Raw genomic sequence first — 27,780 nt, forward strand, 5'->3', positions numbered from 1 at the left:
ATTATTCGTATTTTTATGTTTATCATATGCACATTTTCATTTATTTCATGATACACCCTTATTAACAAGTGCAATTATCATTTAGTCTTGAATTTAATGAGCTTTAATAGAATCAAATTGTGAAAATTAGTTCTTTACAGTATGTAGTATGTACTCAAGTTGATTGCATCATGTCTACAATAATGAGTTATTATTAATTAAGTTAAAATTAACAATTAAGTTAGAATTATGAGGACCTTCACATACCAACAACTAAATAGCACTGCTTAATTTGTGTGAAATGGCAGCCTTAAAATGAGTAATCAAAGTCCTGTCTATTTCTGCAGCAAAGTGGTTATTTATTCCAGTGAAAAGGGTGATGGGGGACTTTTCACAAGACTTCGAAGTCAAGTTTGATGAATGGTGGCTGGTGGTGGTGGCCATTGGTTTCAGTATATATGCTTCTAGGATAGTGGTGCCTACACTGAAAAGAGTATTTACGCAAGTAAATGCTTAAATTGGTTCATGGCTGAGAAGTTTTCTCTATCTGTGTATTTAGCAATCAATTTAGCTAACAACTGGGATGTGTTTTGTTAATGAGTACAGGACGTAACCAGAAATTTAAATTGACACTATTTAATTTTAGGCATTGTGTTGAAATGAAGGTGTATTCAATTGTAAAAGATTGTGAGAATACATTTTAAATTAAAATGAATTTGTTTCTATTTACAATTATTAACAATTGGTAAATCAGTCTGTATGTACATTTGACTCTGAATATTTTTCATCTTACCAAGTTTATTTGTAAACAAATCTTAAACTGATATCCAACATTTCGAATTGATCAGCTTTTAGTTCTAGCCCTGTGAACTTCAAATGATATTCAAGTGAATTAAGTACTGAGAAGTTTTAAATTATGTAAATTAACAACATTATGTTAGTGTACAACCACCTAATGCCAGTAGGTATTTCATTTCTCAAAAATATTGCGATTGCAGAATCGAACTTTTACGGAAGTTGAGACAAAATGTTTTATAGAGATGCATAATAGCCAAGCAATGACGCGAAAAAACGAAAACCGTGACTTAGGTACCAGAAAAAGCGGTATAAACTAGATAATTACAGCGCACTGCGACGCGCCGGCCTAACGTGGACGTTGGCGGAGGCGAGACGACGCGCCAATTCCCTGTAGGTTTCCTCGTCGGCTTCTATCTCGATGTCAGCCTTCAGAAGACCGAATTTCATCCGCCAACCGCGCGCTTCCACGCCGTGAACGAGCCTAGCGTTGAGCACAACTCCGCGGCCTATATTGCGCAATCGAATTCTCTGCTCGAAAACGAGCATATTACTCGTCAGCTGTAGTCTTGTCTCGTCAGGTTGAAGAAGATGAATGCGCCGGAGCCCACACGGTATTCCCGCTTGCACTCAATCACCATAGCTAGCCGGCAACCTACTTCTACAACCATTTGTTCGAGTTTCACCGAAATAATTGATAAATCACAGTAACAACGCACTAACTTCTAGTCCTTTACTTGTCCAACATTATTTTTCACAATAAGAATGCGCGTTAGTGCAACACGGACTATGAAATTTGGCACGAGATCGTTAATTGCGGCGAGCAAGACACGATAGGTTTATCAACAACTACAATAGATGCAGAGAACAACGTATTGAAAGACCAACGAAACGAGAACGACTGGCTGACGTGAACACTGATTGGTTGCTAGAGGGAGGCGCATTCGTTGATTGGATGAAAACCGGTTGAGGCCGGTTTGCAGAGGTCGCGGCCAGCTCGCGTCGGAGCATCGAGCGGTATATCTTTGCTTTAGTGATGCGACATACATTTTACTTTATCGGTTTTTGTAACGATAGTAATACAAACTAAAAAAACCTATTCACGCGTCAGTATGAATGTTGTATGATATATTTTTAGTCGAAAGCCGCTCGATACCGCTCCTAATTGAGTGAGTTAGGCGAGGATCAGCAACGAACCGGATACAGTAATTGTCGTATGCAGTTTGGGCCAATTGAGTACCAATTCGTTGAAATAACAAGAAACCGGATCTTCTTAATAAACTGGAGTTGGCAAATCGCTTATGGGTCTTATATAGGTTGAATTTTAGCAACAAGACTATTATTTTATTCCTGACAGTACAGAAACATATAGAACACGAATTTAAAATGATTGTCTAGATTATAAAAAATATATTATTGGACAGGATAATACGAATGAAATAAGTTTTATAGCATTACAAATTCTTCTTCAATTTCTACATATTTAATAACCTTAAATATTTACTATCGACATTTGAAATATATTACTTTTATACTCATACTTATTTTGGTGACGAATTGAAGGAAGAAATACCATTAATTTAACTAAAAATCTTTACGAACGTCTGACCCAGACCTCGGTTAACATAAAAAAACGTGCCTCCACGGAATATGACGTGCCTGATATTTTATAAATAAACAATTGCTTCACGCATATTTTAGGTCTTATCTGCGCTGCGACTAATCACGATATTAAAATTATTCAAACATACATTAAATATGTGACGCATAGAATTTTATTCGGTTTTTCGTCGAAGTTTCTTCGTTTATGTGGCCCGCTTAAAGTTTGTTTTTGCGCGTTTTTTTTTATTATTTATTGGTTACATGGGTGGACAAGCTCACAGCCCACCTGGTGTTAAGTGGTTACTGGAGCCCATAGACATAGCTACAACGTAAATGCGCCACCCACCTTGAGATATAAGTTCCAAGGTCTCAAGTATAGTGACAACGGCTGCCCCAACCTTCAAACCGAAACGCATTACTGGTTTACGGCAGAAATAGGCAGGGTGGTGGTACCTACCCGCGCGAACTATCAAGAGGTCCTACCACCAGTAAATTGATTGAGCGTAAATAATATGTACCTTAGTTTAAAAAGCGGTTCATCTTAAATGCTATAAAACTGTTATTTCAAATTTAATGATAATCTAGGTGTCGGTCATTCTAGTCGAGGATTTGTCGTTTTCCATTATTATTTTTTGTGGTTTCTTGTGTAACCATGGATATTGTCACAAATCGTTCTGTGCCGTAAAAGCAGATAGCGAACAGATAAAACACACGTGAATGCGATTTATTTGGGTTACGGTGATGTCCTAATAACTTTAAAATTATCGGCTCAATTTCGATAATTGATAGTAAATTTAAAATTACTAAGTTGAATTTAGTAAGTAGGTTACATGTGTATACATAGTATTATTATCTTAATTTTTTTGTTCAGTTTTTAGATCAAATGATAGATCTATTAACGTAATTAAAAATGCAGTTAATCATCGCTCATCGGACTTTAAAAATGACGTGGGCTATTTAGTGACCTGTAATTTATGACTTTTAGGTAAATATATGTATGTAAAGAGTGGAATTAGGGTTTTTATACACTTAGACGTTTCATTTTTTAAGGTTTTGTTTCAATTTCGCTAACGCCTATGAGATTGTTCTAACCATTTTTAAAAATTATGACAATTGACAAACCTCACGCCGGTAATAAATCAGCAATTAAATACCCGAACCGTGAGTTACGTCCGTAGTGATAAAATTACAATCTTATCAGTATTTTTCCTTAAAAATTTACGGAATTTCATATTATACACAGAAGTGGGTAGTAGTTGATTATTGTCTCCTCCTGGCTGAGCCCTTGCTCGCCCACCTGCCCTGGTAAAACTGGAAAGGCCTCCGAGCCACCAGTAATCTCTCAAACATAAAAAAGTTAGTTATTGTGGTTTGTCCACAGGTCAAGTTAATCGACTACGTATCGCGTGAACAACCAAAACGATGTGATGCTAATTTAATGTTTAATGCCGTCGACCTTTAGCAAGGACGAATCCTTTATACTAACTAGAGTGACAGTATGGCTCGCTGACGAACAATGAGATGAACGAAGCACTGCTGATTGCGTAATCATATTTATACAATGGCATTTTGTATGTCGCAACAGTCTGTCGTACACTTGAGGTTAGTTTTGTAAATGATAAAGACGTTTCGAATACAGTAAGGTGTGCTGGGAAAATTCCAGAAGAAAATATGTTATTACGATCGAATAGGATTTAATTTTTAGTCGTTTTTAAATTTTAGTTCATTACTGTTTTTTTTATTTTTATTTTTTTATTGCTTTGATGGGTAGACGAGCTCACAGCCCACCTGGTGTTAAGTGGTCACTGGAGCCCATAGACATTTACAACGCAACTGCGCTACCCACCTTGAGACATAAGTTCTAAGGTCTCAGGTATAGTTACAACGGCTGCCCCACCCTTCAAACCGAAACGCATTACTGCTTCACGGCAGAAATAAGCAGGGTGGTGGTACCTACCCGCGCGGACTCTCAAGAGGTCCTACCACCAGTTCATCGAGTTCATCAGTTCTGACTAAATTGCTGATCCGGTTCGATATGCACGACTGCCGATATCTATACTTCTATACTAATATTATAAAGAGGAAATATTTGATTGTTTGTATTGAATAGGCTACGAAACTACTGAACCGATTAGAAAAAATCTTTCACTGTTTGGAAGCTACTATATTCCCGAGTGACTTAGGGTATAATCTATTTTGAAAAAAAATAATGGAGATCCTTACTAAAACTCCAATAATGTAACCCAAGGTGTAAAAAATTTACTTAAAATATTATTTACATCGCGTGCCCTGCGAAAACTATTGATGATAGAATAAAATAATGTATTACGACTTTGTAGAACACATTATTATTTACAAAAAGTGTCGCGACAGCATATGTCTAACTATTGTAGTTATGCCACAATAAGTCTTCTTTTATTTTAAAACAATAAAACAACGTCAAATATCGTTGAAGTTTTTGTTAAAGACCCGAGCGGAGCCGGAGCGGGCCGCTAGTAAGATAATGAAGAAGCAAACCGAACCGAATTCAGTTTTGTAAACTAGTATTGTAACTGCATCAAACAGGATCAAACGTTTGTACGCGTCGACCACGAAATCTATATATAGAAGAGCTCGACACACGAAAATGGGGCCACAACGACACTCCCCCTATTCGAATTCATTGAATGAAAAGGATGTCGTGTTTTTATATGAGTCGATTTGTTGAATTCAAACGATTTGTTTCTTTCAAAACTTCTCAGATTCATATCAAAACGTTAATACATATTGTATTAACGTTTTGATATGAATCTGAGAATCGGTGAATCGCGCCTCGGTCGCGATTCACCTTCCGAGCGACGCAGGTGCTCACGGGACACGGCTGTTTCGGTCGCTACCTGCACCTCGTCGCCCGGAGGGAGCCGACGCCGAAGTGCCAACAAATTTAAATAATATGAATAGAGCTCGTTATTAATATTACGAAATTATTATATTATGTACATACGTGCCTTTTGTTTATGTACATAACGATAGATTTGCATCTGGTGTACTGTTGTAAGAGTTCGTTAAAATATATATATTAAAAATATAAAATACTAGCCGTAACCGTCCGCTTCGCTGGGCATTTAAAATTTACATTATTATTTCTCACCCCCACAAAGATTCTCATCATTAACGTCCCCGAAACTGGTGTAGGAAGTCCAACACTCATATAAATATTAGCCTATCCATTAAGTACATGTATTTTCTACATGGATACCAAGTTTCAAGTCAATCGGATGCAGAGTTCAGTAGTTATAATGGAACATCCGTAAAAACTACTGTAGATTTATATATTAGTATAGATATTAGGTATCATATTATATGAGTATGTATGAGATGTTCTAAGAGCATACTTTTTTTTTATTAAATGGCTTAATTTTCACACATGATATTAATTATTAAGTACTTTATTAACACAGCTATTTGAGAGCTCTCCTACCTACCTGCCTACCTATTATCTGAGGGATTAAAAAAACAACAGCTTTTCTTATCCGAAATACGATGAATCGGATTTCAATATACAGCACTGGAGTTGAGTTGTATTTGTATAGTATAAAAGTTAAGCTGTATTTGTAATATAATTTAATTTGTATAATATAATATTATAATGTAATAGCATTTGAATCAACAAAATACAATTTAAAAAGTTTATTTTTGTTTCGGTAACAAATTTCGATCAAACGTAATCAGGCTCCGAGAATGGTATCTTTCACATTATTGTAAGTTCAAAGCTACCGACCGTCAATACTATAATAATAATAATAAGTGCTAAGAAAAGATTCCCTTTCCGATAATAATAATAATCGTAAAATCGATTTTTTAACCTTTAGAAGTTCAGACCATGGCCATACATTTATTTGAAATTTTAAGATACCCATACTATGATATAAATACGAAAGCTTCTACGTTTGTGTCTTTATTACTCAACCGAGTAACAATCCGGGAACGGACTCAGTTGAATTTACACAAAAATATAGTTTGCAACTTGGTAGAGGACATGACCTAGGCAATATTATATCGGTGAATCGCGCCTCGGTCGCGATTCACCTTCCGAGCGACGCAGGTGCTCACGGGACACGGCTGTTTCGGTCGCTACCTGCACCTCGTCGCCCGGAGGGAGCCGACGCCGAAGTGCCACCACTGCAGTGGCTGCAACGAGGACACGGCGGAGCACACGCTCGCGTACTGCACCGCTTTCGCGGAGCAGCGCCGCGTCCTCGTTGCAAAAATAGGACCGGACCGCTTCCAACCGTCGTGGCTACGATGCTCGGCAGCGACGAGTCCTGGCAGGCGATGCTCGACTTCTGCGAGTCCACCATCTCGCAGAAGGAGGCGGCGGAACGGGAGAGGGAGAGCTCTTCTTCCCTCTCGGCGCCGTGCCGCCGCCGTCCAGCCGGGGTTCGGAGGAGGGCGTTTGTCCAGCTCCAGCCCCTATGAGGAGGCAGTCTCCTCCCGGTGATGGTCACGGGGCGACCTAAGGGGGTTGAGGCTGCGCCGCACGCTACCGTCACTCTAGCGCGCTGGCACCAGGAGGACGGGACGGCGCGTCGGCGGCTGCGGACTGCGATGCGGTCCGCATTTTCGTCGTCGCTGTCGTCGCCGAACATACTGTTGAAGAGCAACCCGGTCGGCGGTGTATCGCGTTCCGACCCGGCAGGCTGGTTCTGACCCAGCGGGGTATCCCGGAACACCAGCGGCACCGCCCGGGCGGCCTGGTAGGGCCGCCGTACCGCGGAGACCGACGTCGTTGGTCGTCGACTATCGCCTCGACGACCCGTCGGTCGGGCGTCCTCGGGATGGCGCCGCGTGTCTGGTTGTAGTGTTGACCGCGGGAACCCCCCTACTCTGAACGGGTTCTGACCCCGGACGGAGATCGGACGTCGGGTGTAAGAGTGCAGGGGAGTCGTTTAGTGGGTGGGCCCTAAAATCCTTGGGCCCGCGATCTGCTCTCAACACCTGCAGATCGTTGAGTCTCACATACCCCGCGCGCCCCCTAGGCGCGGGGACCTCGTAGGAGGTTCGGCCCCCGGCCCGAGAAAAAAAAAAAAAAAAAGGCAATATTATATCGAAATTCCAAATGTGACGCGGATGAAACTGCAAGGCATGTCTACTTAACAAAGAGATATGCTAAACGATTGATTCACAAGAGACTAACAATTAACACATAAGAGCCAATTGCGAAGAACCGTATTGGACTACCTAACTTTTAGAAGTTCAGACCATGGCCATTCATTTCTTTAAAATTTTAAGATACCCATACTATGATATAAATGCGAAAGCTTCTACGTTTTTGTCTTTATTACTCAACCGAGTAAAAATCCGAAAACAGACTCAGATGAACTTACGCAAAAATATAGTTTGCAACTTGGTAATGACATAACCTAGGCAATATTATATCGAAATTCCAATGTGACGCGGATGAAACTGCAAGGCATGTCTACTTAACAAAGAGATATGCTAAACGATTGATTCACAAGAGACTAACAATTAACATGTAGTAATAAGAGCCAATTGCGAAGAACCGTATTGGACTACCCTATAAGTAAACGGGTCATTTTTTTTTCCTACTTATTCTAGTAACCTCGAGGGGTTATTCTAGATTCACCGAACTAGTAGGTGAGCTCGCGGGGCTTAAAGCTGACGTGGTTGCTAACACGAACCCTAGCAAGAGCCGTGCTTCGCAGAATCTATCACCGGATCGGAAACGCAACCCACTGAGAGGATCCGGCGAGAAACTCAGTGGGCTGTGTCTGTGGGTTAGTTTACTCGCCGAGCCCTTCGTCGCAAGCGACGGGTTCGACGAGAACGTTGACCGGTGCTTGAGGTACCTAAAAGCACCGTTAGTGGATCGGGAGGATCCGAAATGAGGTAAACGGTAAGCAGCGGCTTGGCTTTGCCCCTAGCATTGCTGAAGTCCATGAGCGACGGTAACCACCCACCATCAGGTAGGCCGTATGCTCATCTGCCCACAAGGAAAATAAAAAAAGCCACTAATGCATAAACTAGAGTAGGACAATCGCTCGCGGTAGTGTAGATGAGCTCTTTTGTCTATAAGTAAATACGGGAAATATTATGAAATTTACACTTGTCTATTGGTGGCTTCATAGACATTACAAAGGAATAGACCATATCCGAAGGTAGTTTAATCAGGTTCACTTGTTTCGACGACAATCTATTTCTTTAGAACAGCAACGCAACTTTCGCGGCGGAAACAGGGTTGTGGTATTTGCCCGTGCTATAATACCAGTGTAATTAATTATAAAAAAACTATTTTGGTAGCGTCAGAAATTAACAGAAATGATCTGAAAGTTTAATTTTTATTATCAGAGTGTTCTGGGTTCATGATAGTATATCGTATACGCGTTTAATAGTAAATGTTTGATTCGAAAGTATTGTCTGAGTCTGGCTTTTTCAATTCCTAATTGTTAATTTTCCATTGACTTTATCTTAAAATACAATCTTATGTCATATCATATTATTATGTAGGATGCTATAGTTTTTGATCGATTTGATTAAAATTCATATTAACTATTTATTATTAAAAATATGTGTTATTCAAAATTGAACTATACAATAGATTAATAAAAAATAGCAGTTATTGTTGTCACAGCCCTAACAGATATTAAAATGAACCAGATCTCATTGGACATACGGGCGTATTATTGGGTAAATTGTGCGGTCTATATTTAGTTTTCGGTTGCCGGTAATAAGCGGTTTTATTTGTGCCGCGCTTACATCCTTGTGTCTAAATATAGTTAAGGTTTTTTTTTGGGAGCGCGAGAAGTGATGTTGTGAGAGATGTTTCTTTTTGTTTGTTTTATTTAAGTGTTTCTATACGTTTAATCGTGTGATAATGGAGGTTAACGAGACGTTTAGCATCGGTGAAAGTAAAAAAAAAAAGTGTGGGAAAATGAAAGAAACTCGCCGAACGTTTCTTTTCGGGTTCTTCCAAAAAGTCTCAGTCATTGAACTCTCACTAAATATCCTACATTTTACTGATATTTTATCAACCAATTTCATTTAATTTCATCCGAACTGATTAAAAATCTCAAATTAATGAACTTCCAACTTATTTCACTTCATAGGTATATATTTTTTTCAAAACAGTTTTATATCTATTTATTTAATGACTGACCTGAAGTAATTTTTCTAAACTCAAAACTGGCAACAATGGCATCGCAAGAAATTGAATTGAGAAATTGTGAATGCGCACAATACTACCAAGAAAAAAAAACAACATGTAGGTATATCGTCACGGCCGTTATTTCAAATATAATTTGAAAGGAAAAAATAAAACAATCATTTCTTTGTACACCACTGCTTGCCTCCTCTTCCTCGCCAACATAGTTATAAAAAGAAGAAATATACAAGTGTAGAATTACAAACGTATTGTGTGTACATAATTATATGTATAGACTTTTCAAAGAAACGCCGCGCCCCGGCGTTCGTTGACCCGAGCATCAGCTGTTTATGATTTTGTGTTTCATTGCTGGTTTTTAAAAAAAAGTAAAGTAATGTATTTTTTATGAAACTATCATTTCATTTAGTTGTACTAACATGATGGAGCGTAAATAATGATAATAAAATGTTTTATTTTTATTTTTTTTATTGCCCTTGTAGGCAGACGAGCATACGGCCCACCTGATGGTGAGTGGTTACCGTCGCCCATGGACTTCAGCAATGCTAGGGGCAGAGTCGAGCCGCTGCCTACCGCTAAACTACTGTTTTAAAAATATGTTTTTTTTTAAAAATCAGGATAATTTTTTTTTACCTCCCGTCATCAAAGGTATCATTAGTACTATCGTCTGTCTTCGTTTCCGGAAGCGGTCTCCTAACACCTAGTATATAAATGTTGGTAGGTTTGGTTGTATGCAACGGAAACTTTGAACCTCATTTTCAGTCTGTCCGTCAGTCTCGGTGGTTTTATAGTTTTTTTTTATTGCTTAGATGGGTGGACGAGCTTACAGCCCACCTGGTGTTAAGTGGTTACTGGAGCCCATAGACATCTACAATGTAAATGCGCCACACACCTTGAGATATATGAGTACTAAGGTCTCAGTATGGTTACAACGGCTGCTCCACTCTTCAAACCGAAACGCATTACTGCTTTACGGCAGAAATAGTTAGGGTGGTGGTACCTACTCGTGCGGACTCATAAGAGGTCCTACCACCAGTAAAAAGCGAGAAGCTCATACATTTTTGAAGTCGGTTTCAAAATAAAATCTGCCCAGTTCTTGTAATTTTATATTGTGTAAGTACTCACCACAGCTCTGGCGAGTAGGACGGCGAGGTGGTGACCAGCGAGGGCGGCGGCATCAGCGCGTCGTGTGACAACTGTTGGTACATCAGTTCACCATTCAAACATATACACACTCACAAAAACTAATTTAAATTATTGTATTTACAGTAACTAGTTTAAACCTTGCTTGTGAAAATTATCTTTTATTAAAATTATTTTTAATAATGTAAATGATATTCTGCTTGCCAGTAATAGTAATAGTATTATCGTGCTTTATTTTATTTTATTTTATATTCTTTGTTGTTTCGTTGTAGACTGCCCACAGGTTGTTATTACTGTGTGTGCTTATGTGAGTCGACTATTATCAAAGCCGGCAATGTGACTTTTGGACAATTATTGGTAAATCAGAAAAACGAATTATTGACTTTGTATTCCATTGGCAGTCACAAAACTCTTCTGAACGACATCTTAGATAAATAACAGGTTAAGTATTAACCTTTATTTAATGCAGGTTTTGAACCATATTCTTTGAAGGAGACGATTATATTCAAATCAATCTGTATTGACATATCAATAAAAAAATTTTGTCCAAATGCACAGATTGCCACCTTTGATAATAGACGACTCATGTATGCTTTGTATTCGGATTCACCATTTAATTTGATTTTTGTTTTGTTTTTTTTTCTTTTTTTTTATACTAATTTTTACCATGTTATAAGTCTGTATACACGTACCTAGCCTTCATTCCCGCAATGAACCAAGGGGAAACGGGAGTGACTGAAAATCAGTGCTGTTCGATTTATTGACTTTGAACAGCTTTAGGTAGGCAGCGGCTTGGCTCTGCCCCTGGCATTGCTGAAGTCCATGGGCGACGGTAACCACTCACCATCAGGTGGGCCGTATGCTCGTCTGCCTAAAAGGCATTAAAAAAAAGCCACCTCCTTTTGCCTTTTTCTCTCTTTTTTCTTTTCTTTTATTTGTATTAGTTTTATTTAATGTGAAAGGCAATAAATGATTTTATTATTATTATTATTATTTATTATTATATATGTATAGGTAATATAGGTTGATAGATTTGACCGTTCAAACATATGAACTTAATATAGGTTGATAGATTAAATAGCCAACCAATTTATAAAGTACTAGACGTACTCGCCCGCTCGCTGGGCATTCAAAATTAACGTTATTATTTATTGTCATTATTATTAGGGAGTCCAACACTCGTATAAATATAAGCCTATCCATGAAGTATAAGTATTTTTTTCATGGATACCAAGTTTCAAGTCAATCGGATGCATGGTTCAGCAGTTATAATGGAACATCCGGAGAATATTTTTCTCTGTAATACCCGGGTCGGGGTATTTGGTTAAATTAATAAAATTCTTGTACCATCATCAGTTTGTGGTGTGTTAGCAAATTTTCAAATTACATAGATTTCTTTTGATATTACAATTGAAAATTAACTTTAATGTATGGCGTTAAATAGACAAAATAAGATAGACAAGGCATTTTAATAAACTCATGTTTAGGATTGTTGACAAATTAGTATTGTTTTTTTCTATTTTCACTAGGAAAATGTGAAAAACTAGTTTTATTTTTGGTTTTGAAAAATAACGATTTTCAGCCTTCCTCTCTCTGTGATTAAGGTCGAATATCGATCGGTCGGTTAATATAATTTACCGTGGTCAGCACAGTGGCCTCGCAGGCGGGCTGGTACTTGTCCAGATCGGCCCTCGGTCTGCGCAGCACCTTCTCCCTGTCCTGTTTGTGTTTGCGATCGGCGCCTTTCAATTTGAATACCTTTTTGCAAAACAAATACATCATATTACAAAATTAAGTAAAATTAATTAAAATAAGTAAAATAATTAATCATATTTTTTACAAACTTGAAACTGATAATAATGGCAAGAAGCCAATTGCCGTACTTAAAAAGGGAAGTAATGACAATACCGGTTAGTAACGCCCCACAATAACAGATGGCGCTAGTCTAAGTTTCTCACTGAATTACCCGTGTCTTGTGTATCTCTCGCACTGAATTTCTCGCCGGATCTTCTCAGTGGGTCGCGTTTCTGATCCGGTGGTAGATTCTTCGACACACTGCTCTTTCTAGTGCTAGTGTTAGGCAGCATCTTCAGGTTAGAGCCCCGTGAGCTCACCTACACGTCAAGGAGAAGCTGAAATAGCCTCTCAAGGCTATCAGCATAGGTAGGAACAAAAAAAAGTGTATCTGTACCTTGATCTGGCAGGCGGCGGCGTTCAGACGATTGTTCTCGTCGCTCGCGAGATAAGTCTCGACCTGTATACGGAATGGGACTCCCTTCTCGCCGCCGTGCTTCTTGGCTGTGAATTCCGTTGAGATGCAGTTCACCTGTCGGACAAGACCAGCTGGTCAGGGAGCGGGATTGGAACTCTGAAGTTTTTTTTTTTTAATTGCATACATGGGTGAACGACCTCACAGCCCAACTGGTGCTACGTGAATACCGCAGCCCATAGACGTCTACAACGTAAATACCGCCACCCACCTTGAGATACGAGTTCTAAGGTCTCAGTAGAGTTACAACGTTTGCCCAACCCTTCAAACCGAAACGCATTACTGCTTCACGGCAAAAGTAGGCGAGGTGGTGGTACCAACCCGCGCGGACTCACAAGTGGTCCTAACACCAGCAATTACGCAAATTAGAATTTTGCGGGTTTGATTTTTATTACAAGATTATTTATCTGTTTTTATAAATAATATTAAAAAATAATAAAGTCCATCTCTCTAAATCAAAATAAAACAATAAAGAAATAAAAAAGTAACGGTAAATTAGTTTACCTTTATATAAACACCCACTTCCTTGGTGGCGTCCCAGTAGACGTGGAGCGCGTTCAGTGCTGTGGATTGTTCCACTTTTATAATTCCGTACGACAGAGGCACGTCCACCTGGTGGCAGGAAATTACAATTTTTTAAATATTTTTTTAATTTTTAAATAAAGTAAGAGAAGAAGAGTTTGCGTCGGCACATAGTACGTCACGTGTTGCAAGGTTATGATGTAACGTGTGGTAAATCTACGCAACTTGTAGAAAAGCCACGACACGTCTGGAAAATCTACGCCACATGTTGAAAAGCCACGCAACATGTTGCAAGGCTACGCCACGTGTGGGAAATCTGTGCAACATGTTAAAAAGCTACGCCACGTGTGGCAAGGCTACGCAAGTGTGGCAAATCTGCGCAACATGCTGAAAAGCCACGCCACGTGTGGCAAGGCTACGCAACTTGAAGTTAAGCAACGCCACTTGTTGCATCGTGCCACCATCGATAGAGAAACTCCAAGTATATGCACCCATTCCACTTGGAATATACGTGTATACACCCACGACACTCACTTCTACGATCCTCTCCCCCGGTCTCTCGGCGTGCCACTGCGCTATCTGCTCCCTTTCCATGTACTGCAAGCGGCGTTCGTGGAAGCATATCTTGATGACACTCTGAGAATAAAGCGACGGCACTACAGAACATTCACTCGTTCAATTGAGGTTCCAGATCCAATAGATACATCATAGCAGAGAAGAAATCGAGTAAAAACTTGCACTGGTGGTAGGATCTTGCGTGAGTCCGCACGGGTAGGTACCACCACCCTGCCCAATTTTGCCGTGAAGCAGTAATGCGTATCGGTTTGAAGGGTGGGGCAGCCGTTGTAACTACACTGAGACCTTAGAACTTATGTCTCAGGGAGGGTGACGACATTTGGGTTGTAATGTCTATAACCACTTAACACCAGGTGGGCTGTGAGCTCGTCCACTTATCTAAGCAATAAAAAAACTGCGCTAACGACATTTACATGATTGAAGATTGCATTGTATAAAAGTTGAAAAATCCACATATAGTCTACTGAACTTTTATTTTTATTTTTTTCTAATTGCTTAGATGGGTGGACGAGCTCACAGCTCATCTGGTGTTAAGCGGTTACTGGAGCCCATAAACATCTACAACGTAAATGTCGCCACCTACCCAACGAGTTCTAAGGTCTCAGTATAGTTACAACGGCTGTCGCGCCCTTCAAACCGAAACCCATTACTGCTTCACGTCAGAAATAGGCAGGGTGATGGTAGCTACCCATGCGGACTCATGGAACACCACACAAATGTTTTATAACGGGATCTTATGTCAAAGCAGGATCATGGGCACCTGGCCAACTCCTCAGAATACTCACTTTCAGCAGCTTTCCTTTGTAATGTGACAAGTCTCCGAGCTTCTTGAGCTTGATCTCGTAGGACTGGCCTTGGTTGAGGTAGGTCAGGGTTTCCTCGTTCTGTTTGGTTGCTATCGAAGTCGCTGCGGCCAGAACGTACTGGAACCTGTGGGCGAGTCAGAATACCGTCAGAACTTTCTAGAGGTTTCTGGAAGATGTGACTAGGACATTGGAAGCACTGTATTACTGGTGTTACGTTCTGAGCCTGTTATAACTAGGCTAAAAGTGAAAAACAAAAATAAACATAGCTTCTAACTCTAATATTCATAAGCTTAGAATGTATGATGCCTAAAATAGTAATATGATTAAATAGTACAATTATTTCCGAGTAAAATACAAAAAAGGACACTAAAATATCTTAATTTGTAAAAATTATGGCCAAATTACTAGTCACGATAGAAGATTCTAGAAAAAACGCAAAAAGTATTGAAAACTTTCGCAGTGTTGGCAACCCTGACTGACATACAAAGTAGATTTTCTTAGGGTTAGACATCCAGACTACCCAGGTTAACGGCTTATCCACTAATTACGACAGACCCTGTATACTAGACGTTAGCAACAATGGCATCTAAAAGCCGTTTGTCATACTAAAATTAACCGAAGGAGAAAGAGAACGTCTATTTACCTGGTGTCATCCTTGAAGCTGGAGTCGGAGCGCGGCTGCAGGTGTGGTGGAGAGTGCAGGTAGCCCTCCAGCGAGCCCACCGGGGAGCAGATCAGCAGACCAGCGTCTGTGGGCAGAGTCGGCTGGGCTTAGTAGGACGATGAACGAATCGCATCGTGGGACCAAACCCACAAATGTACAAATTGCTTAGATGTCTGGACGAGCTTACTGCCCACCTGATGGTGAGTGGTTACCGTCGCCCATGGACTTCAGCAATGCCAGGGGCAGAGTCAAGCCGCTGCCTACCGCTTAATACTCTCGATGTCCATCTACAATGGAAATGCCACCCACCTCCCAACTCATGCCTCACATGAGTTCTAAGGTGTCACTCGTAACAGTACAACGGCTGCCCCATCCTTCAAACTGAAACGCATTACTGCTTCACGGCAGAAATAGGCAGTGCGGTACCTACCCGCAAGGACCCACAAGACCTCCTACCACCAGTCGTATAGTATCCGTTGTAGAATACAACCGAGACTAGACCTTGTAAGGTAGACCGCGTGGTATCATCAAGTACCCACAGACACAGCCCACTGAGTTTCTCGCCGGATCTTCTCAGTGGGTCGCGTTTCCGATCCGGTGGTAGATTCTGCGAAGGACTGCTCTTGCTAGGGTTCGTGTTAGCAACGTCATCAGGTTTGAGGCCCGTGAGTTCACATACTCGTTCGATTATGTTTCTCCATCTCCAGCCCCTAATGCCCCCATAATGTTGATTGAAAAATCAATAATTAAAAAAAAACTCACTTTTATTCTCGTGTTCGTTTGGTGAATGGTAACCGTTCATTGGCATGACGGCGCTCGGCGGCATCTGCTGTTGGCACTGCAAGGCGTCGGGACTTCCTGAGAACAAAATCGTATTTCATGGGAACGGTTCATAGATGGCGCTGCCGATAATTAATTTAATTTAGCAGAAGGAACCTTGGGATTAAAAAAAAAAAATTTTTTTTATTGCCCTTGTAGGCAGGCAGTCGAGCATACGGCCCACCTGATTGATGGTGAGTGGTTACCTTCGCCCATGGACTTCAGCAATGCCAGGGGCAGAGCCAAGCCGCTGCCTACCACTTAATACTCTCCACAAGCCTCGTTTAAAGAAGGACATGTCATAGCGCTCGGGAAACACCGTGGAGGGGAGCTCATTCCATAGCCGGATGGTACGTGGCAAAAAAGATCTCTGGAAACGCACTGTGGATGACCGCAGTGGCTCCAGGTAGTATGGATGAACTCTACTCCGGTGGCGGGCGGCGCGATGGTAAAAACGAGATGCCGGTATCATCTCGAACATTTCCTCATAAATGGCTTGAAAAATTAAAAACTCCATATTACCATGCTGCATAGCGTTTCCGTTGTGGGAAGGCGACTGCTGGCACTCGTCCATGCCGTCACGGGCTCCGTCGACAACCATGCTTGTCATCTGTCAAATTTAACATTCAATGCGGTTGGTATTGTCATTGTCAAGACGATTTTTTTTATTGCTTAGATGAGTGGACGAGCTCACAGCCCACCTGATGTTAAGTGGATCTAAAATAGCAGCGGCGATCCTGCGCTCTCACTCTAAGCTATAAGAAATATCAGTTCTGACTTTGTTCTCACAATGTCTCGACACGCTCTGTTTTCTCTCAAATTCTGTTGTTATTTATTGCATTCGTTATTTCGTTGTTTTTTTGCCTCTGCCAGGGCACCAAAGTAAAGTACATTTTCATTTGTTTTTTTATATTTTTTTTACAACAAACAACTTTTTCTTTCTATCTTTCTTTTTATTTGTTGACCCTATTTGTTGTACCTGCACTGACCATCTGTCAGTGCAGGTACATAGACACCATTTTCGATTCGTTTCTTTATTGGCGCGGCTTATATTATCTTTGAATGTAGTCGCTGTACCTACCTGCCGATCGTCGTTCCGTCGGGGGACGGGCCAGTGGCGGCGGGGGGGCGAGAGCACCGCGCCCGTCGGGGACGGAGCCTCCTGTTTGAACACCGCCAACGATGGAAGCGACAACAGCGCTTCGCTGTTCAAATAGTTCAGGTTGTCAATCACAGGTGTCGCTAGCAGATAAGTTTATGATCTTTAAAAATAGATGGCGACTGAGGTTGTTTTAATTTTATTGTAAGACAGCTTTTTTCTCGCGTGATTCTAATCAAAACGCGTGAATGCGTACCAGCAGAAATAGGTGGGATAGCGGTACTTTATAGGTCTCTAAGCGTTTCAGCTTCACGGGTAGCTAAACTGATATTCAACTTTTAATAACTATATAAACGTTATATCGGTGTGCAACTCACACGCCTCACAAGCTTCTGCACTCAAAATCAGTCCACAATAATATTACTCTCATCGTTTTTTCATACCCCTGCGGTGGTAACTATCAGAGATGGATAATAATACGGCAAAAACTTAATTCGCCTCAAGGAAATTTACGAGAAAAACTTGCACATATTCGAGGTCCATAGATCGTCGGTTTAACGAACCGCGCGCTCTGTGGAAGGTCTACCTTGTCGTATCCCCAAACTGTCTACGAATATTGGGTATCACAAATATTGCGTATGGTGCTTTAACAGTTCTTGAAGCCGCTTCCCCCTTATTGGCTGTGGCGTGAGCTCAACTGTGCTAAGATAACAAGCAAGATCTACCTTTTCGTATCCCTAAACTGTCTATGAATATTGGGTATCACAAATACGTAGTATGGTGCTCTAACAGTTCTCGAAGCCGCTTCCTCCTTATTGGCCTAGGCGTGGGCTCAACTGTGCTAAAATAACAAGCAAGATCTACCTTTTCGTATCTCCAAACTGTCTATGAATATTGGGTATCACAAATATTGCGTATGGTGCTTTAACAGTTCTCGAAGCCGCTTCCTCCTTATTGGCCTAGGCGTGGGCTCAACTGTGCTAAAATAACAAGCAAGATCTACCTTTTCGTATCCCCAAACTGTCTATGAATATTGGGTATCACAAATATTGCGTATGATGCTCCAACAGTTCTCTAAGCCGCTTCGCCCTTATTAGCCTAGGCGTGAACTCAACTGTGCTAAAATAACAAGCAAGATCTACCTTTTCGTATCCCCCCAATTGTCTACGAATATTGGATTGACAAATATTGCGTATAATGCTCCAACAGTTCTCGAAGCCGCTTCGCCCTTATTGGCCTAAGCGTGGGCTGAACTGTGCCCCAATAACAAGTCAGTACTAACTTCATTGATAGTTCGACGGGCAAGTCCAGATCGAGTTCGTTGACTTGCCATGCCGGAGACAAATGCGAGGATGAGGAGCTTGTGCCGCTCCCGCCTATCTCGCTTAGGGCAGCTGTGGACAATAAGAACGACAATTACAGTGATATTTTTTTTTATTCACGCGGCTCACAGCCGTTTGGTGTTAAGTGGTTACTGGAGCCCACAGACATCTACAACGTAAATGCGCCACCCACCTTGAGATATAAGTAACAAGAGCCCAGTATGGTTACAACGGCTGCCACACCCTTCAAACCGAAACGCATGACTGCTTCACGGCAGAAATAGGCGGGGTGGTGGTACCTATCCGCGCGGACTCACAAGTGGTCCTACCACCAGTAAAAGTTAAATTGGTTACAAATAAAATATTCCCGGACGATCCTAGCTTTTTTTATTTACCGTAATTGGAGAGCTTAGCCTACGTTCTGATTCGGATCAAATGTCATGTCGTTCATGACCTCACGATAGATCTCAATTACACTGGAATTGACAGTTTTATTTTTAGAAATTTCTAGATCAACCTACGTTGTGTTGAAATGGAAATGGCGAATTGTTTGCGTTTTAAAATCTCCCTTATTTTTGTATGGTCGTAAATTACGTGTGTCTCAAAGGTCCAGCTGACGAATGATTACGTTTAGAGCCAGGATTCCAAAACTATTTTCGGCAAAAGACTTATTTTCCAAAATGAACTGATAAGTTACTCCAGACGCTCATATTCAAATTTACTTTAAAAATGCTATCTCAGATTTCTTTTCCAATTTTTATATAAATTACATTTACCAATTTATAATAATAAGACTAGCTGTACCCGTCCGCTTCGCTGGGCATTTAAAATTAACATTATTATTTCTCACCCCCACAAAGATTCTCATCATTAACGCCCCCGCAACTGGTGTAGGGAGTCCAACGCTCATATAAATATTAGCCTATCCATTAAGTACATGTGTTTGATATACAAACTGTATAACATGGGAGTGCCAGACAGACTCGTGCTCATCATACGAGACTACTTGTCGAACCGTTCGTTCCGATATCGAGTCGAGGGAACGCGTTCCCGGCCCCGTCACGTCACAGCCGGAGTCCCGCAAGGCTCCGCTCTCTCCCCGTTACTATTTAGTTTGTATATCAACGATATACCCCGGTCTCCGGAGACCCATCTGGCGCTCTTCGCCGATGACACCGCCATCTACTACTCGTGTAGGAAGAAGGCGTTGCTTCATCGACGACTTCAGACCGCGGCTACCACCATGGGACAGTGGTTCCGGAAGTGGCGCATCGACATTAACCCCACGAAAAGCACAGCGGTGCTCTTCAAAAGGGGTCGCCCTCCGAACACCACGCTGAGCATCCCCCTCCCGACTAGGCGCGTCAATAACCGCGCCCCCGCCGTTCGCCCAATCACGATGTTCGACCAGCCCATACCGTGGGCCCCGAAGGTCAAATATTTAGGCGTCACCCTCGACAGTAGGATGACATTCCGCCCCCACATCAAGACGGTACGCGACCGTGCCGCCTTCATTCTAGGACGTCTCTACCCGATGATATGTAGGCGAAGTAAAATGTCCCTTAGAAATAAGGTGACACTCTACAAAACTTGCATACGCCCCGTCATGACCTATGCAAGTGTAGTGTTCGCTCACGCGGCCCGCACTCACTTAAAGTCATTCCAAATTATTCAATCCCGTTTTTGCAGGATAGCCGTCGGAGCCCCGTGGTTCGTCAGGAACGTCGACCTCCATGACGACCTGGACTTAGAGTCCATCAGTAAGTATCTGCAGTCGGCGTCCATGCGCCACTTCGATAAAGCGGCACGACACGAGAACCCTCTCATCGTGGCCGCCGGTAACTACATTCCCGATCCTGCGGACAGAATGGAAAGCAGTCGACGTCGCCCAAAACACGTCATCTCGGACCCGCCCGATCCACTAACGGTGCTTTTAGGTAATTCAAGCACCGGTCACCGTTCTCGTCGAACCCGTCGCTTGCGACGAAGGGCTCGACGAGTAAATTAACTCTCAGACACAGCCCACTGAGTTTCTCGCCGGATCTTCTCAGTGGGTCGCGTTTCCGATCCGGTGGTAGATTCTGCGAAGCACGACTCTTGCTAGGGTTCGTGTTAGCAACATCGTCAGGTTTGAGCCCCGTGAGCTCACCTACTAAAGTTAAGGCTACGCTGAAATAGCCGCTAGGGCTATCAGCTTAGGTAGGAAAAAAAAAAAAAAAAAAAAAAAAAAAAAAAAAAAAAAAAAAAAAAAAAAAAAAAAAAAAAAAAAAAAAAAAAAAAAAAAAAGTACATGTATTTTTTACATGGATACCAAGTTTCAAGTCAATCGGATGCACGGTTCAGTAGTTATAACGGAACATCCGTAAAAACCACTGTAGATATATTAGTATAGATTATAATAAGGTTTATTGCGGTTGGTTACGGGTATGGTGTGTGTAATTGGGAATACCTGGTTTAAGCATTGATACTATCAAGCCACTACAAATCAAGTTGTGAACTGACCAATACTAGCTTACCAGTGTAGTCTTTGTCTATGTTTAAGTAGACAAACAATACACAGTAGTTACTGTTTTAATAACAGACCTAAAACAAGTGGGAGGTTCTCATTTCGACTGTTCTATTTATTTATTACACTTCATGTAAGATTTACAGTGGCGGACTTAATGCCTAAGGCATTCTCTACCAGTCACCAAAGGTAGTGCAGAGTAAATAGTGGTAGGTGCAATGAAATGTCTATTATAACAAAGCTTTTTTCTAGGTCAACAGATTTTGATGTTTTTTTTATTTTAAAACTATTTAGTGCTTCTGGTGTGGTTCCCATTTAAATTTTATCAATATCTGTCCAGTATTCTCCGTGATACCCTTTATAGTCCAGTCTTTTGTTGAATTCAGTTTTAGTTTTTCTTACAATATTTGTATCATTTTCTGTATTAAACTATACTTTATATCTCATGAGCGGAACCCATACTAAGCAGCCTATATTCTTTCCCAGGTCTTAAATAAGTTCCATACCAAAATTCGTCAAAATCGGTTCAGATTTTTGGACATGAAAACCTAATAGTCAAATTACTTTCATAATTACAAAAAAAAATCTTATGCAATATAAAATTTTTATCATTTTAAAAGCATTGTTTGTTTAAAGTCGAATGGAAAAAAAAACAAAAGGTACCTACTTAAAAAAAAACCCAGACCAATGCAATATTACTTTTAACGCTTCAGAAATGAAGTTCAAAATAACATGGGTGCTATTATCGTGTTTTTCTCGCATGACATTGGATGAACCTTTTTGATAATAAGACATTCAGAATGGCTTGTATATTACTAATAAGAGGCGATTAGTGAAGAATGTTGATTTAATTTTTACTAATAAAAATGACTGTATAAGAATTGATCAAGGTTTAGTTGTGGTCTTTATCGGTTGCCGGAGACAATGAGGGTCACATTTGAGATAAGAGGTCGTGGTGAGTTTTTTTTTTATATATCATTTATTCTCACAGTGTATTGCTGTATGCTTAGTGCGAGTTTTTTAACGTTCTCGATAGCGTAAAAGTTAACTCATATTTGTATGGAATGGGATCGTTTGCGTACGTTTGCCGCTAGGGGCGCTGTTCCAATTGCATACAAAATTAGGTTAACTTTTACGATATCCAGAACGTTATCCGGCGCACTGGAGTAATTATTTCGATTATTGTTATTAAGGCGAATAGATTGCCTAACTTTGCCTTCTTTTGTGTCTTAATGTAAATCTTAGTAAGTTTTTTTTTTATTTTTATTTTTTTATTACCCTTGTAGGCAGACGAGCATACGGCCCACCTGATGGTGAGTGGTTACCGTCGCCCATGGACTTCAGCAATGCGAGGGGCAGAGCCAAGCCGCTGCCTACCGCTTAATACTCTCCACAAGCCTCGTTTGAAGAAGGACATGTCATAGCGCTCGGGAAACACCGTGGAGGGGAGCTCATTCCATAGCCGGATGGTACGTGGCAAAAAAGACCTCTGGAAAAGCACTGTGGATGACCGCAGTGGCTCCAGGTAGTATGGATGAACTCTACTCCGGTGGCGGGCGGTGCGATGGTAAAAACAAGATGCCGGTATCATCTCGAACAATTAACTAACTTCAAAAAAGGAGGAGGTTCTCAATTCGACTGTATGTTTTTTTTATGTTTGTTACCTCATAACTTTTGACTGGGTGAATCGATATTGATGATTCTTTTGAAGTCGGTTAAAAATACTGAAGATACATTGCAGTTTCACTATAAAACGTTCGTTCAAACGATAATAGATTACGCGCGGAGTATAAAGTCCGAGAGACAAGTGAAACCGTCACATTTATATATTTCAGATAACAATGGCCTTTACAGGTCATCATTGGGTTATGAAGTAAAATATCTGAGACTTCGTTCGACGTCATGTTTTAATTGCCCAATGTGATTGTTTTTAATGGTTTTAGAAACTTCGAGAATCACTAGTTCGGATGCTAGTTCGTCTATAATCTTAGGATTTTTTTATATTCCGTCAACTTCATTATCCATCAGCCTTACATTCTTAAGTATTATTATACTAGCAACCTGCCCTCGCTTCGCTTCGGAAACTGTAATTTATTATTGATTTCTCCTCTATTTAATGGATCTTATTAAACATATAAACCTTCCTCTTCAATCATTCTATCTATTAAAAAAAACCGCATCAAAATCCGTTGCGTAGTTTTAAAGATTCAAGCATACATAGGGACAGATATAGGGACAGAGAAAGCGACTTTGATTTATACTATGTAGTGATTATATTCCAATATTCCTCCACCTGTCCGGGACCAGAGAACACTAAGTTCTTTTAAAAGAAATTTAAAAGTATATCTTCTGAATACGCAAATAAAATTCGAAAATATAAATTTTATCTATTCCGTGCTGTAACTGTGCATTGCAATTGTAATTTTTTATAATTTAATATAGGTATGTATTTCATTGTTTATATTGTTGTTGTTGCAGTTATTGTTGCATTCTAAGCTCAGATAATGATTGGTCGGTCTGATGCTGGTGTGCACGTCACTCCGCGGGTGCCGGCGGAAGATCAGCGCCCCAGTAACGATTGTCTCGATACTGTTAGGCATTGCTGAGTTGGTAACCATTTTCAAGCCTCGTTATTGAAGTGAAAACTTCTTTAGAATCGTTGTGATTTCAAACCGGATGCAACGGAAAAAACGACAGGTAAGAGACACAAATACAAAAATGTGTAGGATGAAGCCAGCAAAGGATGAGACAGAAATATACATACTATTTAATACAGCGCCATCTGTGAGATTTTTTAATACTAACGTGTGTATAAAAGCTCTTGTAGTGAATTTTAATTTAGGATTATACGTGAAATTAAAATATCAATTCACAGAGGGCGCTACCTTACAATTATTTACTAATGACAAAATTTTACATATACTTAAGACGTTTAGGATAATTGTATTTTAATTTTGGAAGGTTTCACTTCTACCACGTGTGAATTGCACTTTTTTTTTTGTTTAATTTTTTGTAAATTTATGTTTGGTATAAATGTTTATTATTATTATTATTATTAAAATACCCTCATCCAGTGCGAGGTTTCTGTACGAGTACCGAAATTCGAAAAAGAATACATACAACGGCTCAGTTCTCAGTTGTGAACCTGGTATTACTGTTGATTACGAGCAACGGTAAAATCTGATCATCAAATGGGCCATAGGATCGCTGTCTTCGAAGGCCATACTGCAACCAGTTTTCGTGAGTGAACCTTACATCCTGTGTCGTTTCTTGATGAAATTCTTATCATGTTTAATGTCTTAGTGATAGTTCGACGTCGCCCAAAACACGTCATTACGGATCATCCCGATCCATTAGCGGTGGTTTTAGGTACCACAAGCACCGGTCACCGTCCTCGTCGAATCCGTCGCTTGCGAGGAAGGGCTCGACGAGCGAATTAACCCATAGACACAGCCCACTGAGTTTCTCGCCGGATCTTCTCAGTAGGTCGCGTTTCCGATCCGGCGGTAGATTCTGCGAAGCACTGCTCTTGCTAGGGTTCGTGTTAGCAACGTTGTCAGGTTTGAGCCCCGTTAGCTCACCTACTAGTTAAGGTTACGCTGAAATAGCCTCTCAAGGCTATCAGCTTAGGCAGGAAAAAAAACAGTGATAGATCCCTAAAGTTTAAAAGACGGTCTACCGATTCATGAAACTAGTGCCATCCGGTCAGTGCCCTGACAATGGTCGTCCAGTCTGCTCTCCATAAATCAATCTGAACTACCACAAAAAAAAATTCTGAGCAAGCTGAGTTTGGCCGGGGGAATTTAAAGTTATAATGACCGAATCTGATATAACAAAATAATGTTTACACGCACAGTTGATATGTGGCACGTGTGCCTGTTTCGCAATCAATGTAAGGAGTTCAAACAAGTTATCATCGTCGTACTCTGACCCCAATCAGAGTAGCGACAAATATAACTGGTTCAAACTAAATTCTGGTCAATAAATTCGATATAATAGCTCTGGGAATCGGAAACATAAGCCGGATGGCCGAGGCCTAAGATGCTCATTATTTTCTTTTTTCCCTACCTATTCGCTGGAAGCTTACGGGGCTATTCTAGCTACGCCCGGACCGGGACATGTAGGTGAGCTCACGGGCTCAACCTGAGGAATTTAATTTGCTAACAGCTGTATGGAAATATATGGAAAGGTGTATGCTCGGAGTTTCTTTGATGGATCGACTTAGAAATGAGGAAATCCGTCAAAGAACCAAAGTAACCGACATAGCCCTAAAGATTAGCAAGCTGAAATGGCAATGGGCTGGACATACGTGTCGCAGAACCGATGGCCGATGGAGCAGACGTTCTGGACTGGAGACCGCGTACCGGTAAGCGCAGCGTTGGGCGTCCCCCTGCCCGTTGGACCGATGACTTGCGGCGATATGCTGAGAGAGATTGGATGCGGAAGGCGGAGGATCGTTCATTGTGGCGGACTATGGGAGAGGCCTACATCCAGCAGTGGATAGATACAGGCTGATGATGATGATGATGATGAGTAAGAGCAGTGTTTCGCAGAAATTATGAATGAAGGTTTACTGGTAGCCCGGAGGCCTTTCCAGTTTCACCAGGTGGGCGAGCAAAAGCTCAGCCGAGAGAGGTGGGATTTTCTAACAGCTGCCCCAACGCCTCCAAAGGAGACCTAAAAACTCAAGAGCAGGTGTTTCGCGAATCGGAATCACGACCTACTGACAAGATCCGGCGAGAAACTCAATGGGCTGTTTCTATGGGCGAGTTCACTTATCGAACTTCGGATATTGGTCGGAATTATTTTCATTACTAGGCCCTCGCAATCACAAAGTACTAAGTAAGTTAACTAAATCCACGCATTGTGGCTGTCGGATCCCGAGCTTTTTAGGGTTACCCGGTGCTTAAGTGGACTTTGGTCCCTAACTTAGCATAAATATACTACCAGCAGACATAAAGTATGCCAATGACAAAGGGTTTTATTCGACAGTGTTTAGATACCATTAGCATCGGATGTTTTTTTTTACTGCTTAAGAGTAGTGGACGACCTCACAGCCCACCTGGTGTTAAGTGGTTACTGGAGCCCATAGGCATCTACGACGTAAATGCGCCACCCACCTTGAGATATACTTTCTAAGGTCTCAAGTTTAGTTACAACGGCTGCCCCGCCCTTAAAACCGAAACGCATTACTGCTTCACAGCAGAAATAGGCAGGGTGGTGGTCCCTACCCGCGCGGACTCACAAGAGGTCCTACTACCAGTAATTACGCAAATTATAATTTTGCGGGTTTGATTTTTATTACACGATGTTATTCCTTCACCGTGGAAGTCAATCGTGAACATTCGTTGAGCACGTATTTCATTACAAAAAATGGTACCCGCCTGCGAGATTCGAACAACATTGCATCGCTAGATACGAATGCAACGGACGCCTTATCCTTTAAGCCACGACGATTAAAATTTTACATGTCAATGTCGAAAAATCATCTAAAAATACCACTTTTTCAACTAATTGTGCAGCGAAACAATGTACTTAACATTAGCGAGTATATTCTGGCCCTTTAAATGCGAATTGCGTGGCAAATATTTCCAGTAATAACTATCATCTTAAAAAAGAATTATATTAAATACAATTAATTAATTATTAAATATACCATAAGTATTGTAATTGAGGTTTGTAAACGCGTGAGCTCCAAATTCCGTCAACCTTCTGCCTTCTCTGGCTTCTCTCGCTGCGAACTGGAGAACTGCCGCAGCTGACATCCTGTCGGCGTGCTGTGACACTGTATCTTCGACCATCTCGAAAACTCCGATTTCTATTGGCACAATACCGATAACACTGCGACTTTTTTAAAGTTTTAGCACGACCGATAACAGATGGCGTTGTTCTCAAATTTTGAACGTTTTATCTTTACACTTGAGCTTCGCTTTTAGAAGTTTCCAGATTCGGTACCATCACTTTTAATTATTAAAGTAGACGTCCGTTCGTTAGATTCCGCTTTTGAACACTTTATAATACACGGACACACTCTGTATACTTGTTTTATTGCAGTCATTTTAAATACACAATTGCTTGTTTATTATTATCTCGTAGTTACTTCATTAAAATCTTGGCCGGTACACAAATAAACGTCTAGATTAATATAGGTTATGTTCTTAGATAAAAGTCAAGGGAAGATTTGGTAATTTTTTTTAATAGCGCTTAATATTTGCTTGTTATTTATTAAATGGAATCTTAGAATGTAATTTTCACCGACTTTAAGACGTCGTGTGCGACATTCCGACTAACTAGATAATTTTCATAACTATGAAAAACCGCTGAGAATAATTATTGATATTTTAATGAGAGAGTGCGTTTGTTTGTGTTTTGATTGTTATTCTTTCAAGTCGAAAACAAGCAACGAATTCACATAATTTTTTTGAAGTGATAGTGTTAATTCATCTGTGTGTCTAGCAACCGTTCTCGTCGAATCTGTCGCTTGCGACGAAGGGTTCGGCGAGCAAATTAATCGTGTAG

General features: G+C 40.8%; 1 protein-coding gene and 1 long non-coding RNA gene across 8 annotated transcripts in view; one reads left to right on the plus strand and one right to left on the minus strand.

Moving 5' to 3' along the window:
- Nucleotides 1-20,976, plus strand: part of LOC134200481 (uncharacterized) — a 330,115-nt gene extending 309,139 nt beyond the window's left edge. Inside the window, exon 4 of the long non-coding RNA XR_009975440.1 lies at nt 20,959-20,976. This is a non-coding gene — a long non-coding RNA (uncharacterized LOC134200481). The remainder of the gene's footprint in view (nt 1-20,958) is intronic.
- The window catches only part of LOC101735982 (transcription factor CP2-like protein 1), a 204,404-nt gene that overhangs the window by 11,501 nt on the left and 165,123 nt on the right, over nt 1-27,780 (minus strand). For 4 of the 7 annotated variants that reach the window (XM_062672820.1, XM_062672814.1, XM_062672821.1 and 1 more), the window contains 11 exons: nt 18,716-18,827; nt 17,416-17,539; nt 16,857-16,944; nt 16,278-16,373; nt 15,495-15,600; nt 14,831-14,975; nt 14,004-14,105; nt 13,452-13,559; nt 12,870-13,004; nt 12,317-12,436; nt 10,661-10,731 (listed from right to left, as the gene is read on the minus strand). In XM_062672820.1, the coding sequence (XP_062528804.1) occupies nt 10,661-10,731; nt 12,317-12,436; nt 12,870-13,004; nt 13,452-13,559; nt 14,004-14,105; nt 14,831-14,975; nt 15,495-15,600; nt 16,278-16,373; nt 16,857-16,944; nt 17,416-17,539; nt 18,716-18,827 (1,207 nt within the window). Of the gene's footprint in view, nt 1-10,660; nt 10,732-12,316; nt 12,437-12,869; nt 13,005-13,451; nt 13,560-14,003; nt 14,106-14,830; nt 14,976-15,494; nt 15,601-16,277; nt 16,374-16,856; nt 16,945-17,415; nt 17,540-18,715; nt 18,828-26,917; nt 27,392-27,780 lie in introns of those variants that run through there. The other 3 variants (XM_062672818.1, XM_062672824.1, XM_062672825.1) reach the window with 3 other exon arrangements.

The sequence above is a fragment of the Bombyx mori genome, chromosome 2 (assembly GCF_030269925.1).
Source record: "Bombyx mori chromosome 2, ASM3026992v2".
In the NCBI taxonomy this organism is placed as follows: domain Eukaryota; kingdom Metazoa; phylum Arthropoda; class Insecta; order Lepidoptera; family Bombycidae; genus Bombyx; species Bombyx mori.